This window comes from Accipiter gentilis, chromosome 10 (assembly GCF_929443795.1).
Source record: "Accipiter gentilis chromosome 10, bAccGen1.1, whole genome shotgun sequence".
Classification (NCBI taxonomy): Eukaryota; Metazoa; Chordata; class Aves; order Accipitriformes; family Accipitridae; genus Astur; species Astur gentilis.
In genome coordinates, this window is record NC_064889.1 from 35,978,691 (window position 1) to 36,000,359 (window position 21,669).

The window sequence follows — 21,669 nt, forward strand, 5'->3', positions numbered from 1 at the left end:
GTTTAGACCAAGTTCCTTCTTCCTCCAGCAGAAGATAAAGGAGAGCCAATGGAAATTAACTGGATTCTACAAGGCAAAGTGTGACCCCTCTGAGGTGTGGGAATTCTTCCTCTGGTCATGGCAAACAGGAATAAGTATTCCTTCTTCCCCCTGCCCCCCCTTCCAATACTAGTGTGACTCCACTTCCCTGAGACTGTACAGCTGCCCACCTGCACACGGAGGTGAGGCAGATGGTGCAAGAAGGCACTCAGAGGCAACCTCAGCAAACAAGGTGAGACAGTGACACAGATGTGCTCTGAAGCTTTGAAGAGGTTGAACTCCACTTCAGAGCAGTGAGACTAACAGTAGCTGATTCCACATAGGTGTGCTTTCCACAACTCTGAGGGTACCAGCTCACAGATTTTGGAATACTTTGAATAGGTGCCCCTGAGGGGTCTGCTAAACTCAGTCCCCGGAAGATGAGTTCAAGGGTCCTGAGATAAAAGCTAAACGTCCCCACATCTTAAGAATCCTGCTCTAACTAGACAACTTCAGAGAAGTTTTCTGATCAAATATTTTGCTTCCCTTTTCTCTTTCAGCTCTCCTCACATCTCTTCATAAATTCTTTGCTTCCCAAGGGTCATATCTGATCTCTGCCCTTTGATTATTTTTTTTTTTTCCCCGTCTGGAAAGACCCTTTTGTTCATCAGTAAGGCAACAGGAGAACTCTTCTGTATTGTAAAACTAAAGGAAGGTCAAGGTGGCAGAGGCTCTGGAACCAGCTCCTTACCTCTCTGTCAGAGGGTGGGTATGTGCGGAGCTGTATTGCTAAAGTGGTATGCGCTGTTACTGTGTTGTTGACCAACAGCTGACCGACAGCCTACAGGGCTGTCAAGTCAGCCTCCTCCTGAACCCTGAATTTGCACATAAAAGGGATGAGAGATTCCGTGCTCAAAGAAACAAAACTTCCTGAGAAGAACACTCCCATTGTTTCCTAGAAAAGAGATTAATTGAACTAGCCTGCTCTAATCATGGCATTTTCAGGGTTGCTAAGGACCATATGGACCTCTCTTACTGCAAGAAGAAAATGAATGGATATTGTCTCAAATCAAAATCTGCTGCACTTTCATGGTCATCTCTAGATGGACAGCTTTATCAACTGCCTACAGAACATCACTCAGTGATGGATGGTCACCTATGCTCAGCAACCACAGAGTGAAAGAAGTGCTGGCAGAGGCAGTAAGTACCTGAGCCTGACTCAGCCAGTGTTCCTTCCTCCTCCAGATGTTGCCCTGTCATTTGTGGTCTGAGGCACAATGCAGGAACCAGAATCATTCCTGGTCTTCCCTTTGGCAGCTCATGGCTGTGGGCCGACAAAGCAGTCCAAAAAACTCTGAGAAAGAAAAGGGACGGAGCGGAGAGATCAAATTAAAACCCAGCCATGAAGCACAGCAGTTGTGGAAGGCTTTAATGAGGAATCCTGCAAAGGCAGGGACATCCCTTCATTATCAGCAGTGTCTCATTAAAGCGTGGGTGAACAGTGTCTGTCCTAAGCCAGACTCAGCCATGAGGAGCGCCTCTGCGTGACTCTGCCTGGTCAATGGAGTGCAACGGAGCACAGGAAGCTCTGCTTGTCCTCTTTTTCCTGAACTGCCCCTTAACTCTCTACGCTCTGCTTTCCTCCCTCCTAGCCTGGGCCTTGTCAGACCAGGATCAATGGCTTTTTCTCAGGAAAAACTGTAGGGTGACTGGTGTCTTGTTTGGGGTGGCGGGGAGGAAGGCTGAGGTGTGGAGCAGGGAAGGGACTGTGAATGAGTCCGTGACAGCTGGGAAAGGAACCCAGGGGATGGCAGGCCTGCTCTCCCCCAGCTGCTGGAGGGGAGCGTGCTCGCCTCCTCCTCCTACCCCATTCCCTCCTCCTCCTACCCCATTCCCTCCTCCCTGTGGCCATTTTCCTTCCCAGGGAAACTCCCCATCGCTGCCGCCCCCAGACTGTCCGCGTCTCCTCTCACACCTCTCCCCGCCACCACACTCCCCTCACACTCCCCTCACGCCCCGCTTCCCGCCCGGCTCCGGCGGCGCCTCTCCCCTCACGGCGGCGCCCCCTAGCGGCGGCCCCGCCCCTGCCGAGCGCGGATTCCCACCGCCCCCTCCCTCTCCCTCGCCATCCTCCAGCTCTGCCCTATTGTTCTCCCTTCCCTCGCTCCCTCCCTCCCTCCGCCCGGGGCTCGCGTCCTCCCTCCGCTCTCCTCCATCCCTCCCTCCTCCTTCTCGCTGTCCCTCCCGCCCCGCTCTCCGGAGCTGATGTCACGCACCCGCTGAAGGCGCGGGCGATCATGGCTGCTGCTGCTGCTGCCGCCGCGGCCGCGCCGCCGGCCTCCAGCTAATGCCCGCGATGGAGCCGGCGAGCCTGCTGCGGTTCCTGCGGAAGCTCAAGGAGGTTTTCGACGTGTGCGACGAGGATGCGGACGGCTTCATCCGGGTGGAGCACTTCGTCGCCCTGGGGCTGCAGTTCGGCCAAGGGGATGAGGTGAGTGGGGCGACCCCCGGTCCCGCCCGGCCCGGCCCGGCTCGGCCGGCTGGCCCGGACCCTGGCAGCCGCGCAACTTTCACCTGCCGCTCCGGCTATGCGAGGAGCGGGCCACGGCTCTGCCTGGCCAGAGCCCGCCAGGACCACCCGGACCGCCCCCCCCCCCCCCCCCCCCCCCCCCCGTCGCCCACTTTCCCTCATCGCGGCCCGGATTCACCCCGTCCCTTAGGGAGCCCCCGACTCCGCTCCTCAGGGCGGCGGAGACCCTCTCCTCTCAGGGCGGCTCGGACTCCTCCCGCCCCTCTGGGGGGTCCCAGAGCCCTCCCCATGGCGGCCTAGAGCCCCCTTCCCTCAGGGCTATCCGTTCGCCTTGCCCCTTTCTCACAGAGTTCTCTCCAAAGACAGCCCAGATCCCCCCTTCCCTCAGGGGGGTCCCGGAGCCTCCCCCTTCCCTCAGGGGGTCCCGGACCCTCCCCCTTCCCTCAGGGCGGCCCAGACCCCCCGGGCTGACCTGGCTCCCCGTCCCCCGGAGTGGAGGGACCGGTCCCTCTGCAGCCCTCCTCCCACGGGCCGTCCCGGCGCCAGGAGCGCTCGGGGGTCGCCGTGCCTTTCGGGGAGGTGTATTTATTCAGGTGACAGCAGGGCTTTTCTCCGTCCTGGCTGAGCTGCGTCCTTACCGGGGTCCCAGGCTTCGTGGGGTATTGGGAGCAGAGCCCCGGGCTGAGGGAGCCGCAGGCGGGCGCCGGCCGGAGCTGCCCGGCCTGCCCGCGGGCAGGGGAAGCGCTGCGGTGTCTGAACAGTCAGGGAAGCACCAGCCCAGGTGGACCCTAAAACCTCCAGGTGATCGGTTGGGAAGGGAGGACTCCATCCAGCCCTTCAGTGACACAGCGTAAATCTGAAGTCGCGCCACTGGTCTCGCTGGAGCAGTTGCGTCAGTGGGACCACTGAAAATCCATTACATCAGTGTGAATGGGAGTGAGATTCGGGCCAGTGTCCATGAGGGTAATGACATGCGTTTGGTTTGAAACAGTTCCCTTAAGTGATTCAATTAAGGGCTGCAGCTCCAATGAAATTAACCAGCAAGAAATGAGAACTCTCAGGATATTGCGCTTAACCGTTCAATGCTTCACAATATGCCCCAGCAGTTTTGGGTGCCGGGGAGGGGGATTGGAGTTGGGGCTAGGATAAGATTCAGAAAGCAATAAAATCATAGTTTATAGCAGGATGCCAAAGAGGCAACAAAACCAGAGTGAATTCACAGTAATTGTTGGAGCAAATTACTTATTTTTGCCTTACCACTGGTAATGAAACACAGCTTGTGAATGAAATCAGAAGACCAGGAGACTGAAGGCTTATTGCTTGCAGATAGTCACAGGTCTGTTAAACATTTTCTTAATGAGAAGATGGAGTTTCTGGGTTTAACCAGCAAAATAAGGAAGAGAAATGAGTAATAGTAGAGCGCTTTATTGATTTCTGGTTTTATTTGTCTCTTGGTAAGTTGCATAATTTTATATAAACTAATAGAAGTATTTTTAAATCCTTCCCGCTGTATATGCTGCATCAGAATTGCTTTTTGCACTACTGCATTTATTTGGAGGCAGATCAGTGGCTTTCTCTTGCAGCATTGAGGAAGGCTGGTCAAATTCCACCGGCTGTTTTGCAGCAGGATGGCATTGATGATCATAACAATCCTTTTTGATCTTAGAAATCTCTAAGGTTGTGAGAGGGGAACAGGTCTGTAAGATACAAAGGAGGATTCAGGTGGTGATCTCATAAGCTTAGAGTCAATTGGAGTATATTAGTCTGAAAATATTTAAGTAGAATGAAAGGAAGAGAAAACTGGAAATCTCAACAATGATGGCAGTAGAAAAGGACCACTTGTCAATGGTAGTATCTAGGTTTCAGGATGGGCTGGCTTACTGAGCAGACACGGGAGAGATTACCAGTCATGAGAAATGCATCCTTTGTATTTTGTTCAGTTGTAACTGGTAGTGTTCGGCAAGATATTTGCAAAATTGGGACAGAGAAGTCTTATCTATATATCTATCAGCGTGACAATATAACTTGTTCTGGTTTGCTTCCCTGTGTCTATTGTAGTCATTAGCTAGCAGTCCCTTGACTTCAAAGGAGCATGTGTCAGCTGAGTAGAAGCGATTTGTAAATCACCAAAAAAGGCTTGCTAGGGAAATACAGAATCAATTTTTCCAAGTGCAGATTTACTGTAGAACAACCACTGTAGGTGAGCTAGTCTGGTTTTAAGTCTTATTACAAATTAAATTTATGTGTAATGAATCACAGTTGATGTTTGGAGATGGTGAGAATCTATTCTCCCATATAGAACAGTGCTTTCAACCTTGCATCTGCAGGAACTTAATAAGCTCTGTGTGGGAATGCATCTTATGAAATTAAACTGAGGAGATACTGCTAGAGAGCAGTTCCCTTTAACACATTAGAACATTACTGTCACTGAAAATTAATTATACTTTTGAACATGCTACACTTCTTGGGTCTGATCCACCTCAGCTGCCTTTGCATTCAGAAGAAATCTTTCTATTGGTGTCAATGAAAGATTGATTTGCCCTCATGTGTAAGTTATTTGCTGTTTCTGATTATGTAATTTGTCTGGCCACAGGAAGGATCCTATTTTGTAGCATTGTGGCCTAAATAATTCTGACTCTTACCAACAGCAGCCGTGGGTCCTGTTTATGTAATGAGAAAGCATCTGTCCCTTCAGTTGTGCCAACCTGATAAACACAGCTTTCCACTTCTTCTCCACCTCCTCGGAGCTACCGCCATCCAAAGTTTGGAGTCTATAAATTCTTAATACTAACTTCAGTAGGGCTTGTGGCTTGGACTATGTAGGGCATTTAGCATTTTCTGGGTTTTCTTTTTTTTCCATTTCCTTTTTCTTTCTTCTTTGTGTGTGTGTGCATGCATGTAGTCAACATGCTGAAATTTATCATTCCTGAAAGATAACAACTCTCTGAAAACTGCCCCAAGGCAAAATATTGCAGCAAGGCAGCAGCTTCCTGTTCAAGCAAAGCAGTCCTTACCTCCACAGTCAAAATTATAAACTTCAACATTTCTGATTACCTTTTTTACTATTTTACTTTTAGTGGGCTTCTGAGGCTTCTGCTTCTAATATCTTGATGTTTTTCTTTTCTTCTTTGAGACCACACCGTAACTACTGTACCTCATTCTATTCTGCCTTTCCCACACACACTGAAATCTTCTTCTTGCCATGCAGTCATTAAGAGTCCACTGCAGCAGAATACCAGTTACCTCAGAGCAGCTGTGTAGGTTTGGCTGTGGAAGCACTTCTAGCAAGTTTGCTTGCAAACTTTTGCTTTGCCTTGTGCTGGTTTTGGCTGGGGTAGAGTTAATTTTCTTCATAGTAGCTAGTATGGGGCTATGTTTTGGATTTGTGCTGGAAACAGTGTTGGTAATTCAGGGATGTTTTAGTTATTGCTGAGCAGGGCTTACCCAGAGCCAAGGGCTTTTCTGCCTCTCACCCCGCCCCACCAGCAAGCAGGCTGGGAAGGGCACAAGGAGTTGGGAGGGGACACAGTCAGGACAGCTGACCCCAACCAACCCAAGGGATTTTCCAGACCATATCACGTCATGCTCAGCATATAATGCTGGGGGAAGAAGAAGGAAGCAGGGGGACATTTGGAGTGATGGTGTTTGTCTTCCCAAGTAACCATTACACGTGATGGAGCCCTGCTTTCCTGGAGATGGCTGAACACCTGCCTGCCCATGGGAAGTGGTGAATGAATTCCTCGTTTCGCTTTGCTTGTGTGCACAGCTTTTGCTTTACTTATTAAACTGTCTTTATCTCAACCCATGAGTTTTCTCACTTTTACCCCTCTGATTCTCTCCCCCATCCCACCGGGGGGCAGTGAGTGAGCAGCTGTGTGGGGCAGCCCTACAAGGCATGTGGTTTAACTAGAGGAAGAAATGACTTGGCCATGTTAATTTGGCAGAGCCAGGAGCAGAGTCGTGTCTGTAAATTCCTGCTCTGGTGCCTGAATTAAGAGCAGACCAGGCTAGCTGCCGAGTACTGCTTGCCCATACAAATAGTTGTGGAACTTAAGCTTTTAAGCAGTTTGGCATTTTGGCCTCTGTTCATCCCATCTGATTGTAGGCATTTAACTGAGTTGTCCAAGTTAATCTTTCTCCGTGGTCATTGATGAGCAATTGAACACTCAGAGTGTGTAACAGGACCCAAGGATGAAATAAATCCTTCAGAGGTGCTTCTTTATCTCCACTGACAACGGAAACTCCTAGCTGAGACTTTGGGTTCAGTGCTTAAAAATAGCAGGCTTGGGCCTTGCTTTCCTGTTGAATAGTCTGTTTGCCGTTTGTGAAGAAATCTGAAGAAAGATGTGAAACGCTGTTTCCAAAGCGACTTGACTGGATGGCATGTACTCACTAGCTGAAGAAACACTTCACGTAACATTGAAAAATGCCAAGAGTCGCTCGCCATCTGGTTTCCTTTCACTGGGAAGATAGTTGCACTAGCAGGCGAGTGTCTAGGAGCATTGTGAGTGACATGTTCAGCAAGCCCCAGTTCTGGCAGTGGATTGTGTGAATGTGTATTTCAGGATAGTGCCAGTTGATGTTTCATTATGCCAGATTCTATTTAAACTCTACATTCAGTTTTCAGCAACAAGTGAAACGTGCTGAACATGTTGACAACTTCTTTTTGAGATACGTAATCACCTTTTGGAGGTATGCAAACCATACAGGTGCTTAGACAGTAATCTTTGTCATGGTAGGATCAACAAATGCTCATCAACTTGAAGCAGTGTCACACCTGAGAGGGAACTTGAGCTAATAAAATATATAGGCCATTATCAATTATTCTTATGAGTGGACAGTAATTCACTTAAAGGTAATGGTTTACTAGTGGTGTAGAACAGAAGTAGCTGAAAACGAGTTCACATATTTTATGTGAACAAATGAAACTTCCTGGCCAAAATAAACTACTGAAATAAGGACATGTTTGTTGCTAATTTTAGTCGCTTCCATTTCATTAATATCCCCATTCTGGGCTGAAGTTAAAGGCATCAGCCTCAAGTGCTGCCCAGGTAGTAGATTGTGGCTGCTGGCTGAGTTTAATGACAGTCCTGATACTCCATTTTGACTTGTTCTCAGATGTCTCCCAGGGACATCTGATGGAGTCGTGCTCTAAACACAGCCCTTCTATTGTAACCATTCTGTAACTAGCTTGCCCTGTAAAGAACAGGAGTGTAATTTCACTGCGTGACAACATGGAGTCTTTCTGAATGGTCTGGGTGAATTTCAGGCTCCTAGCCATAGTGTTGCAATTCAGAGTTGCACCCAGAAATTAATGGAATCGCTGCAAATTCACATCAGTGTGCATGATGACAGAGACTAGTTCATACCTTCTTGATAATGTGTAGTATGCTCTGGACTTACCTGCAGCCATGAGAAAAAGAGACTTTGGCACTGAGACATTGAAAGAAAAGTATTAGGGTGTTACCAAGCAATACTGCCATTCTCTTAATGGAGGCAGAAAAGAGTTATGACTTCTTTCTTCTCTGCTTTTACTGGAAATAGTTACTGAAAGAGAAAATAAAATATCTGCCTAGATGTAATGAGGATGCAAGGAGCACTCCTATGTGATAGCGTTCTCTAGGTAACAGCAAGGCTGACACACCTTTAAACTCCTTAAAACTGTATTTGCTAATGACCCAGATATTTCATATCATTTACAGTGACTTGGAAAAAATGCAGTTCTGAAACGGCACAGTGAAGTACTTAGTTTATGGATCAGTCAAGATACAGTCACTGTAGCCTTCCTAATTCAATACAAACTAGCAGTGAATATGTTTAAAATAGCCTTTCGGTATATCCTGAAACTAAGCATGTATTTCTAAACAGCTGACATAAAGCAAGCTTAGTACTTACTGTTAATCAAACATTTTCTGAAGCACTGTTATGAAGGGAGAAGTTGTAGGTTTGCTGTGCACTCATGAGTTTAATTTGTTATGTAATATGTTTGCGTTTCAAAGGTGAGAGCTCTGAGGGGGGTTATATGTATAGTTAAGAATTGATTGTTTCTGTGTTTTGCAATACAAGTCAGTGATCTGAAATAGTAAGTTCTTAATGCCTAAAGGAAAGGCAAACAATTTTGATAGCAATTCTTGATATTTAAATGACTCTTTTATAACCATCTCACTGTTTGCATTTAGTACAGGTACAGTGATATTGTGTTGTCTTATAATTGAATGCAAAAGTAATGAAAAAAGTTAGCATATGGATCAAGCATAGAAGACAGTACTGCATCTTTTGTGTACAGTATGGAAGGTAGGATATGGTACTGGTGAAGCTAAAACATTCAGCTGCCTAGCAAGACCAGGTATTTTTTATGTAAATTTTTCTCCCTCTTCCCTCCTCTCCATGCCTGATTCAGTCCATGCTGTTAAGATGTAAAATTGGTATTCTTTGTCTGTGACATGGCTGCATGTTTTCCAGAAATTTGCTCTTGCAAATCCTAGGGAGGATTTCAGATTTCTAGCACATACTGATTTTATTCCTCTAATACGATTAAGCTTTGAAAAGTGACTTATACAAAATTGCTCCAAGGGAGGGTAAGTCTTTGATGGGGAACAAGCCACTGCCATATAGTATTTGTGGGGGTGATCCCCAACACAGAATTTTTCTTAGTTTCTAAATTGCATTGTTACCTACAATTTAGCACAATTGACTCGTGCTTGGCAGCAGTGCTTTTACAGCAACAAAGTGGAAGAAAATCAATTGCCTTATAAAGTTTAGATAAGTAAATGTGATTGTTTTTATTCTCTGTGTAGGTGACAATATCATTTCCTATTAATTTTATCTAATTTTAATGCTATTATTCACAAACATTTTAAAATTCCTGATTTGATTTTTTTAAATCAGACTGCTCAAGAGCTAGAGATGAAGTTCTAACAGTTCTTAAAATATGCAGTATTTCAGGAGACACACGTGATCTCAGACCTAGATACTTGCATAGGGTGGTGAATAAATACCCATCTGTGCGCTGAACGTAGTTAAGTCAGTGCAGGGTGTGATTAAGCACGTGAGTGATAAAGGAGAGAGTCAGACACGATCACTAGTACTATAACATATGGTTTTACAACAGCAGTGTGAATGTAAACAAAGCACTGTGTAATACATCTCAGTTCCTTTTTATTCAAGGTATCATTGAAGGGCCTCACTTGGAGAGAAGCAAGTGTTCTTCTAGAACTATGAATGCTGTTTTCACATTTTGTGTGCAGTTTAAAACCAAAAATAGTAGGGCTGCTTCCTAAGCCTTGCATCCATTTCAGTTCTGTAGTATGTTCAGCCCCAGAGTGAGTGACAGGAGTGAACTGTGGGGTCAAAATACTGCAAGGGAGACAGGTTCAGTGCACAGGGCACCTGGAAAAATTGCAGTGTAGTCTTCAGATTTTAAAGCTGCTTTGACAATTTAGTTTGGGTATAGTGTGTGGTTTTAGGGGGCCAAGAGAAAAGCTTAGAAATGGTAGAGACTTTTCTGTGTTAGGTTTCCCAAAAGTAGAGGGAAAGGTACTGGAATTGTCTGTTCTGCAGTGGAGAGGCTGTTGGCCTGGTGGAATGACAGGTGTCAATCAAACCAATTTCTTCCTCTAGAGTAGTGTCAGTTTTAAAATTACCTACATTTTGATTCTCAAATACGTGTCTTCTCAAGTGTTCCATAACGTCACATCGCACATACACCTGCATTGTCAAACTTCTTTTTTTCCCCTCTAGGTTCATGGCTGCTCTTTGGAGAACAGAGCCATTCCCTGTTGCCCCACTGCAGGCTCTGTCACACTGGCCTCCAACAGAGAAGCAGGGTCATGGTACAGCACTCCGGCAAGCAGCCCTTGGATAGGAAGCTTGCAAGGAGCCCTTTTCTATAAGGGATCTTCAGCCTGTGGCAGTTGTTTGTGATGTTCCAAACTGGGGCACATTTCTGGTACACCTGCTGCAAATTTGCTGATAAAGCATGCTTCATTTTTCCACATATGTGTGGGTCATTCTGGACATCCTCAATGCCTGGTTTATTGTGAAGATTTGCAATGGGATGGTGAAGACATTCTGGTGTTGTTTCCACCACCTCTTGATGGACTGTCCCTCCTCCCCAGTAGTATCCAGATGGCTTTTGGAACATGGGATATTCTTTTCCAGTGACACTTCTGTTGTTATGATAAAAAACCCCAAACAAATGTGCAGATACAAACAGCTTTGTCCATATGCTTGCATGGTATTAATAGATTGGAGAAACTGTCCTAAAATATTGGTGATTTCACTGTTTTTGTAGCAAGAGACTATACAATCAGTTGAACATATTTTACCCAATTAAACCATATGATGTATATGTTAGGATACAGTAGCTAACAGCCGTTCAGAAAGTGAAATGCCACAGAGATGTCAACACATATGTAATTGTTGGCACTTACCCTTTTGTCCCTGTGCAATAGTATATTCTGTCACCATAAAGTAGTACAGAATCATATGGTAATGGTGCTAAGGCCACCTTTCTCAGCATTGTTAGCCATTGGCAACAGTAGAAAGCTGTAGGACTCTCATTAGAAGAATTTTGTTGCAGGAGTATCTTGTGTGCCAGATTGGTGTGGTATTCTGTCAAAATACAATAGAGTCTGCTCAGAAGAGGGTTAAAGGCAGCTGTGGAAGGCTCCTAGGGATGTGGGGAGTTAATGAAAGGAAAAGGGGTGTAGTAAGAGAGAGATTCTGCTGTTTGTTCTCACTGCGACTACAAGCAGCATCAGTGAGAGCAGGTTTGGCATTTTGACCCAAGAAATCCTGGTCCCATTGCATTCAGCAGTGTGACCATTGTGTGTTGTAAGGTAATAAGGATTGATCATAGGATTTGCAGCCTTGTAGTAAAGACTAGCTCTGTAGCTGTTTCTCTTGCTGGTTCTTTATTTGGTTTTGATGTTCATCATGCAACAGACCAAGCACTAGCTTGTGGCCAGTGGTACGGAACAGACCCCCTTTGCATCCAGCTTGGAGAAGATGGGAGCCTGTAGTCACCCTGTCAAGGTGTTCCAGCTGCTTTCATTAGGTTTTAAGATTTTGCTCTTGAGGGCCCTGGTTCACTTGCTGGGTTGACTGGCCAACGTGGCAGCTGTTGTGTCCTGAATGCATCTGGGCACGTAACGTGGCCATGAGCTAGCCGACAGCCTTGTCAAGCTGGGATGGCCTCATGTTGGCTGCTGGGCCAGCCTCTTTGAACTGTGAGGGTCATGAGAGCAGATGTGTTGGAATGGGAGCAAAGCCATCGTGTATCACATAAAACTGTATTTCATGGGAGTGTAATTTTTATACAGTCCTATTTCAGGCTTTATGCAGCTTCCATAACAATTGCCATATAACCATGTACTTTCTTCTGGATCCCTGCATCACCAGGTCCAGTTGTGCCTGGGCAAAGAGTGCTAATTCAATAGACCGATTCTGTCCACTGGAGAGCTGTGCACAGTTGAGTGGCTGGACAGCCCTGCCTGAGCAGCAACTTTGAGATAGGACCCTAAACTACAGAGGCTGATAGAAGTGGTGTGCTCCGAAGCAGTGTGCTTGCTTTGGTCTAAAAAGAACTGCAATGTTGAATAGTGTTTCTCCTTTTCTGAATGGGTGTCTTTAGGATTTTTTCCATCAGGTAATCAATTTTCATAGTGAAAAAGCATTGTAGACTAAGCTATTCCAAATCAGAGTATCCTAACTCTTCCACAGGCATACTCTATACAGGTTGGCAACTCACTTCAAACCTGTGTGTTCCCTCCTGTTGTCAGACATATCTGACAACAGGCATATCTGTTGACAACATAAAATTGTTATGGTACAATGTGGACAATTAATTATGCATTTATTCAGTGCTGAGAAACTCAAAGAGTTAGCTCATTTGGAGAGTGTCAGCATCTCCGGGATACAGAACGGTATAAGCATCTCAGCTGAAGCTGATGTTTTCATCCTCTTCTTTTGGCAGGTAACATACAGACGCTGAATCTGTTTTGTGTGTGAAGAGTGAAAAAAAATCTTAAAATTTCAGATGAGTTTGGCAAAATATTTTTGCCTTTAAAAAGTTAATTTACTTAATTAACTTCACCTTTTGTGGTTTTTTTTAAAGTATGATATCTTGATTGTTTCCATTTGAAGCTAGCTTTTTATTGCCAAAATTAAAATTGAAATATTTGGCAAACAAGAAGTGAAAATGCTCCAAAACATAAGATTTTTCTCAATACAAAGCATTTTTTTCTGTTTTCTTCTGAGAAACATGAAAAAGAAAAATATGGTTTTGATTTCCTTTACTTGGTGAGAAAGCTGAAAAATCAATTATTGAGCAAGTTACCTATCAAGCAAGTGCAGAGACTCTGTGGATGTAGGAGGAAGACAAAAAATGCTATTCAGTACATCTCTCTTCAGCCTAACTGGAGTTATGTTCAGCTTGCAGTTATCCAGACCTGTGGGGAAAATAACCAGTAGATAAAGCAAAACCATGGATAATGCCAAGCTGTGTAAGAGACTAGAAGAATTTAATCTTTAGGAAAAGAAAATCAGTGAGTTTGTGCAGGAAGCAGCAACAGCTTTAAAGTGTGGTACAAGAGAACACAGGATTTTGGCTCATGAGTATTTGTTTCTTTGGCTATTGGTTTTCACAGCTTGTGATCACAGCCTTATGATTCCCTGGTCTTGAGCAAGTTAAGTCTGACTTCATTTACTGCAGCCAGACATTGGTGAAACTTGTGAATTTTAGCCTCCAGTGTGAAGAGCGGATTGTATGTTAAATTCCTCTGTTCTCTTCGGCATTGTTTGAAAATAAAGAATTGAGGAGTGTTTTGGGACACATCTTCAAAGGAGCTTTGACAATGTCAGTTTTGCTCTTCCTACTGAGCAATTACAAGGCATGGAAGTTTCCATTGAGGAAAACTGCACCTTGCCATGTCACCTGGGAATTGTGTGCCCTTTGCCAAAAGCAAGCTCTTCTGCGCTGGAAAGTGCTGTTGGTATTTGCTCCCGATCAGACAGTCCAATATGTCTTGTTTAGAGAATGAGATTGGTTTGAACAGACTGCTGTTGACAACTATCATTTGGGAAAGTCTAAATTTGGAGGTGAATACATCCATAACTGCCAGTGCTACTTTGGGAGTGAGAGATTACTATCTTTATCAATAATCTACCACCTCACAACTGTCCTAGTAGTCACCTTGCCAGATGACTCTACTGGTAATCTAGAGGATTTCTGGATAACTGTCAGCCAAATTGGAAGTTTTAGCTCTAACCAAGCTTGTGATGTCTGTCCAATGGATGAAAAGGTATTTTGCTATGTACAGTGAATTTGGCATAGGTCAGGTTACTGTCCTGGTGTGAATGCTGGCAGATGCAGATCATTTGTTTCTTGATTTAGGTAGTCACCCAGGTAACCTCAGGAAAAGGTAAAATATTCACAAACTACTTTCATTTTGCCAGAAGTACAAGGCATAGATTGCTTTTTCTCTGTATATAGGCCCATGTGATTTCTCTTACTGTATTTTTCTTGTAAAGCAGATATGACTATTGTGAACTACATTTCTTTTCCCAGCAATAGTTTTCTTTCCCCCATGGCATTCTAAATACATTTGCAGAAACTTGACAATCATGGTGTGTGGAAGCATACTCTTGGTACTTCTGACCTGTGCTCAGTGTGAATGAGCCATGCTGCTCCCTGAGCGGATGGAGCAGCTGGTAGAGGTTGGTAATCTTCTGTATCAGCTGTTCCTTTGGGGTGGGCACTGAATATTGTGTGCATTGGCACATGCTGGGGCAAATTGCTGCTCTCGTCTGCTGCATGGGACCACAGAATGGTATGAAGAGGAAGAGGGCAACATGCAGCAGGGATATTTAATGCATGAGGATCAATGCTGCCTCAAGGGACACATCATGAATGGACTGTAATCACCACTGTCTTTCCACAGCATCACAGCTCTGTTTGGGTGCTGTTTTTTGCTGGAGACTATCTGAAGTAATGCATGATGTTCTGGCCTCACTATGTTATTCTCCCAGTTTATTCTTTTCTTCTTCAGGGACAGCTTCAGTTTTGGACTTATCATTGCTTGTGCTTTTTGGTGGGTGGCTCCTGTTTAAATGGTGGTGGTCAGTTAGCTCTAGCTATGTTATAGCAAATTAACACCTGTTTGGAAGGGAACGGAGCTTTGGAGGAGTTGGTCTAAGTGGTTACAAACACAAATGACTTACACAACATTTCAGGTGAAAAGCTTGCTTGATTGAATTGGTGGAAAAATGTCTCTATAAATTACCTTTGGGTTTATTGCATTTGGCTGCTGCAGCAGCTTTTTAGCAATACGTTCTGTTCAATGGCACTTCTCCTAATTCAGTGCTTGCCATTGCTTGCATTTTGTAGATGTTGCACTATTCTGTACCACTGACTCCCTGGATTTACAGTACAGGGTGAACAGAGTAGGAGTGTAGACTCTCCTCTCATAGCAAGAAATTGCTAGTGTCTCTATTTTGGGGAAGAAGTGTGAAGAGACACATTTCAAATATCCTTTTTACAGGAGGAAGGGTTGCCATGGATAACAGCTGTGAAACATTGGGCCTGATTTTTTCCCCCTTCTCTTTTACTTTGTTCTATGACGAGATATGAAAATCAGGTTCATCTTCCAGACTTCTGTATGGCACAGGATGGCTGAAGGGACATTTGCATTCACTGTTGTTAGCTTCACCAGAGATGGTTCTGAGCCCACAAAGACACTAAGCAAAGCATCCTCTGAAGCACCCGCTGCAGAGGCAAAGATGCAGAACTGGGTTTTTATTTGGGGGATTTTCTATGAAGAAGTGAGACTCTAGAAGGGTGTTCTCAGAGTCCTTTGAAGGTGCCTGTGTGATCTGACCTCACTGAGCTGGTATACTGGTACCTTTCTTTTCACACTGTATAATTACTTTAAACCTCACAGTGTTTTAGGAGCTTGTGTCATTTACTGAATAGCAGGTGTGCCAGTCACAAAAGGTATTTATCTAATTAACCAAATACCATTTCAACTTTAATTTCTCTTTTTTTTCTGTATTTTCTCTCCCACTCTTGCTACTGATAGAAACTTACCCATTTTACAATCAGTTAGTCAGTCATTATGCCTGCTTAATTTTGGTGAACCTGCTGTCAATAATGCTGATTGTGTGGCATCATCAACACCAACCTGTGGTTTCTCTAAATGAATTGGGCAGAAGGATCCCAAAGGGAAGGATGTTCTCTTCAAACAAGTAGATTGCGAACAGATGGACAGCAGTGAATGAATACAAAGGAAATACAGGTGAAACACATGAGGCTGTGAAATAGGATATCGGTGTTTACACTGTTTGAGTATGTATGTGTGTGTATGTTAACACCCACATGCAAGAACAGATTTCTAGGAGTAAACTGTCAGCCTGGAATGGAAATTGATTTTAAGACCCAAAGTGTGTGCTGAGTGCACACTGTAATTAGATTGTGATGGCAATTTCAGCACAGGACTGAACTTTGACTAACCTTTCAGAAACTCATTCTTCCTTTAGGAGCTCATGGGGCTCTTTATGATATCAGTGATGAACTCAGGGAATGTCATAGCTATCAGATGGGAGGAAAGGAGAAGCTATCAAAAGATTAAATTTTGATGGGATTTTAAATGTAAACCCCAAAACTGTATTTGATGCTTCTCTAATTCTGCTGAAAGTCAGTGACTCCAAAAAGCTCCAGTCATTTTTGAAAATGGGATTTGATTTCCCAAGTATAGCAGAGGTTTATCAAAATTTTACCTTGGCCCTAGGAAAAGACTTAGGAGGTGCTAGACCCAATAACACATTGTTCTCAACAGAGCAATTTTGCCCACTGTCAGAACTGGATGTTGTGCTTTCTGTTATTAATGAGGGAGTTATTGTTCCCTTTAGGTGAGGTTTCCATGATATTTGCTGCTTGGCACTTCAGAGACTCTTATTAAAGAACTGATGCGATCCCCATGATGATTTTGTGAAGTCTTTGTTAAATGGGTCACTACATGCCAGGTAATGTAAGCAGCATCTGCACCACTTTTTGGGACCAGCAAGGAAGACAGGCTTAGTACAGTACTGAGCTGCGTGTCAGCCACTGCTTGAAAGAAACACCACACACAATTTTAAAATATTCACCTTTATTCAACTAACATTACCAAAATAAAAAAGCCTTTTTTTTTTTTTTTGTGCTGGATTAATAGATTTAGGTCACAGGCTGTAAATAAGTGTGACTCAGCTGTGTGAATAAATCAGTTCACTTGATTGTGGGATGAATTTACACTTTCAAAGCTTTTAATAGGTAATGAATATTCAGGGTCTGCCACATGGTAGGAAATCTAAAACTAAGGCTCTTACTTAGCAAGTGTTACAGAAGAGTGTCTTGGAGTGGTAGATAGCAGTGCTGCTCTCATCCCTCTTTTTTTTCTTCTTTGCTGTTGCTAACAGGAATGCAACAGTGCAATACACTAACTGGTGGCTCTAGGAGACAGGTTTTATCGTGCTGTATTAATGCTCAGAGTGTTTTGTCCTCTTAGCAGTATTTGTAGACATCAAATGGAGTTGCACAGGTGTCAGAGAAGGGGATTTGAAATGTCTCAGTGGCTTGCAGAAGAATCTGGGAGCAATTACTCACCCCAGCCCTGTAGGCAGAGAGACAGCACCAGACTCCGTTTTTCTTTTAGGGTAAAATCCTCAGCAATCCTGAAACTCATTTCTCTTAAATGTCTTGTTCAGCATACCCAAAATTTCAAATGACTCTTGAGAAACCCCATAAACTCAGGATTTTGTCTCCTCTTGGGTATAGTCTTCCCGTATATGAGTTGGGTTATGGGTTCTTCAGGGTGAGAGGAACTTTGTTCTGCATTTGTACAGCCTGGGGTGGACTGTACTCTAGAACCTCTTGGCACAAACACAGGGCAAATAATAAACGATAAGCCCACGTTGTTTCTGGGAAACTGTCTCCTGCAGACTTCTTTTGCTTTCTTGCAAAAGAGATGATCTTTGATTCTGATCAATTGCAAGGTGGTTCCCCAATCCTGAAATCTGTGCAGTAACAAGAAGTATTTAGTGGAACACTTACCAACTAAGCTTATGCCAAAGAAGACAGCTCCCCTGGGTTTTTATGATCAGATACAAGCTTTGAGGTGGTTAAAACCTGTACCAGTGAGAGTCATGACATCGATTTGCACAGTAGAGCCCAGGTCATGCAGGAAGCAGTCAAGAAATGCATCAGAATTTCCTGGGCTCTGTTGAGTGACTCCTCCTGTAATAATTCCTGATTTGTTACTTTTTGAAATACTATTCACAAGAGTAGTGGGGAGGGGAAATAAAGATGCTGGTGCAAAGTTACCGATGTTAAGAATGGCCTACAACATGTCTGTGAAGTGTTTTGAGTTTGATATTTTTGCTTGCAATAGAGATTTCTTGCTAAAGCTCTCTGTGGAATTAGTTTGGAAATCTCAGTTCAAGGTAGCTGGATAAGAAAAAATTATTTGGTGGCGCTGTGAAAATCTTTAATCAAAAAGGGTCTATACGGCACCTCAGCAGAGTTCGCCTTGGTACAGCTTTTCACTGCCTTGCATGTGCCAAGACTGAATCACAGTTGATGATAAAGTCGAAGAGGTGACAAGGCTGATCTCCAATATGTCTGCTTTAGGTGTAACATGCATTAGCCTCCCATGGCAACTTCGTATATGGCTGGCCCCAGGAATGCTGCTGATGGTCAACAGTTACCTAAAGCAGGGAAAAATGAGAAACATTTGTTATGAAAGCTGAGCTGATGACCCATGTGCAACCAGGAGCTTCTGATGTTTCACTGATACTACAGTGCTGCAGTACCAGAGTTTTGTGATGCTGACAAGCTTGATAAGAAGCTCCGTTACTCGTGCTGAAAATCTCTCAGTACAAATAAAAATAATAAAAAAAAAAAGTGTTAGGTTTCTAAAAGGCAGGAGAAGATCTCTTTAACAACAGCATTGTTGCAAGGAAGTCCAGTACAGCCTGCACAACTGTTCCTCCTCTGCATAAGTATGGTCAGGCACTGATAGATAGCTTGATATATGTGGCAGAATTTATACCATTGATAAAGGCAATGAATGAGAGGAAAAAACATAGGTTTCAGTTGTGCCAAGCACTTAGGTATGTGCTCAGGTTCCAGTGAGGTTACTAGGTCTAGATATATGAAGATAAAAGCATTGATGGTTTCTGTCAAACAGGAATGGAGTTGAATAAAAGGTTCGAGTTGAATAAAAAGTTCAAGTTGAATGCATATAGCAGTGACTTGTTAAACTTAAGCCTTATTTTTTTCCCCTCAAGAAGTCCCATATGATTGGGGGCATCCATTTTAACAGGATTCTCTGGAAATTAATCTGAAAGCACAAGGGATGTAAAAACTGACAGCTTTCTAAGGTTTTAACCATGCTATAGAATTCCACAGCAAAAGTACATTTCATTATTAAATTCTACAAGCGGAGTAGAAATCTATCATTTCCATTCACTGCTACAGGATTTTTACAGAAGGGAGGTTAATTTATTGTTTGATTCTGATTTATTATCTATAGGGAGAGCTAAGCAGTGGAAGAAGCTGCTGAGAGTAGTTGTAAAATTTTTAAGGTATTTAAGGCTAGGCTAGACACCTGTCAGGAATGATGAGATATTATTAAATCAGTGCTCCCAAGCTATAGCATAACATTCCTGCTGAGCCCAAGGGCTACCTCTTCGAGAGACAACTCTAAGGGAGCAAGGCTAGGAAACAAAAAATGGAGACTGAGAAACTTGTGTTGACAGACAGGATTTGAACCTGCAATTTTGAACTGGCACTTAAGCACATGCTTGGCTGTGTGCATGAGTAGCCCTGACTTGAAGAGGACTATTTGCGGCCTGTTTCAGAAGACTGTCCTGTTGGGCAGTTGCAAATAGGTAGGAACACCCTGCGAGCATGCTTCTTTCTTTGAAGCACACACTCTGCGGTTGTGCTGAATTGGGGCTAAACTGCTTAGCATTCCTGCAAGGTGAGATTCTGAACAGCAGAGCAGGGCTGGGAAGGAAATTAGCTCGCTGATCAAGATGTTCCAAAGTATATCTTAAAGGCAGGTCTGAGTCAACACTTTGAGATAATGCTGTCAGATTAAATGATAACACAAAATATTCTGACAACCTACTTGGTCTGGAAACAAACACTGTCTGTTCCTTGGCAGGGATTTCTGATTAAACTGAGGGCTCTAGATGCCAACAGCCCAATGCTAGCCATTGTGACTCAAGCAGTTGACTCCTCTCGTTTGGCATAAAGCATTCAAATATTTAAACTGTAAGATAGCAATCATCTTTTTATTTAAAAAAATAAACGGCTCTGTAGCTTTATTAAGGATCTCTGAGATCCACCTGAATCACAGACAGCAGCGAGGAAGCTTACATACACATGCCACAAAATAAAATACTTAAGAGAAGATTTTTGATACAGGTACCCTCCATCTACAGTTTGCAATTATATCTGACCTTTTAAAATAACCCAGGTGCAGAAAAGGTGCTTGAATACATCACACCTAAGATGAGTTTCATATATACTTCCCGGTTTCCTGAGAGCTCTGCTCTTTGCAATAAAGAGCAATCAGGTTAATCAAAATAAATGAGAAACAGGAAAATATATGCAGGAAATTCACTGCTGGCTCACCCAAGTATACAGATTGTGTGCACTACTTCTGTAGTAAAGTCTTGCAGACTTTAAGGGCAGAGACCTAAGACACTGAGCAATCTTAGTGGTGTGTCTGCGACTGTTCACACACTTAGTGTAAAGCACATGCTGAACATGTTGCTGATCTTTTCCTTCATGTTTTGTCTCCTGTCTTCTACTTCTGTGTTGGTCTCTTCTTTTTCTTTTGCTACCTATAGCTCTACTTCGAGGGCTTTGGCAGGATTTATGTTCTGTCTTTTTCTTTCAGGGACAGCAGTCTTTCTAGTGACTGTTGTCATACACCTTTCCTAGCTAGTGTAGGTTCAGAACTCTTAGTGAAGTTCCCGTCTTCTGTGGGATTTCAGAGGGAGCTCAGACCCTGGATTTCAAAAGTATGAACAGCTTTGTTTATTAAGACCTAAAAAACCACCTCCACCAGCTAGACAGCATCCTCGAATTGGAACCTTATCTGCATGTTGGATAATCTGTGCATGGGGAACAAAAGGACATAGGCAATTCTATCAAGCTGAATTACAGTAGGAGGATTAACAATAAAATAAATAGGTTCCTATTCACTACATGAAGGTCTGTCAACATATTTTGACAGTTTGTTGCAGTGATGCATTAGTCAGCACAACAGCATGTTATGTGAAAATGTCATATCTGTATCTGGCAGGAAATTGGCCAAATTACCTGTATCTCTCATGACTCTTGCTGTCTTTAAATAGCTTATTCCTATATGCATTTTCCCCATCCCACCTTCTTCCTAAATCAAAGATGGGGTGTTGTCAGAAGCTAGAGCCTGAGACATGGCATCTCATTTTCTCCTGTTATAAAAAGACTGAACGTACATTGCTGAAGTGGACATAAAGTTGCTTTTCCATTTCACTGTCTGGTCTGAGTGTTTGTGAACAGAGCTTGACCAATTGCCTGAAAACCAGCCTATAATGTTAGAAAAAGATGGTGTGGTCATCCACCACAGTCTTCCCTGTTGCTCTTTATGAGAATGTTGCTCGTGCCAAAGAGAACAAACCCAACCATTATGTGGAGTCAGACCATATGATACACTGCAGTCCAGGGTTAGGTTCATGTTTGCTTTCCAGGAAAAGATTGAGCATGTATGAATGTGGCTGAGTATGATACAATCTAGTCCATCAGCACATGTAAGTCAGGTAGTGAAGTTTAGAGGTACCTTAGTGTTGGTGTGTTCTGCATGGGCTTCTCTCTGAATGCTTGAAAAGTCTGCTAGTCTCTTGAGGTGGCCACTAAGAAATTGCAAAACCTTGCATTGTTTTGCACCTTTGTGGTGCCCCATTGACTTTAGGAGGGCCCAGAACAGAGCCTAACTTACTTGCTATAAATACCTTGAAGAGGACAGGAAGATCAGCCATGTATTTAGAAGAGCATCCTTTACTAAGGGTCATGGTGGTTAGAACACAGCTAA

The 21,669-nt window shown here is 43.7% G+C and overlaps 1 protein-coding gene across 2 annotated transcripts in view; it reads left to right on the forward strand.

Moving 5' to 3' along the window:
* Positions 1–2,128: 2,128 nt before the first annotated feature.
* Positions 2,129–21,669, forward strand: part of RAB11FIP4 (RAB11 family interacting protein 4) — a 127,928-nt gene continuing 108,387 nt past the window's right edge. For both annotated transcript variants that reach the window (XM_049811782.1, XM_049811783.1), the window contains exon 1: positions 2,129–2,509. In XM_049811782.1, the coding sequence (XP_049667739.1) occupies positions 2,366–2,509 (144 nt within the window). In that variant the 5' untranslated portion in view covers positions 2,129–2,365. The remainder of the gene's footprint in view (positions 2,510–21,669) is intronic.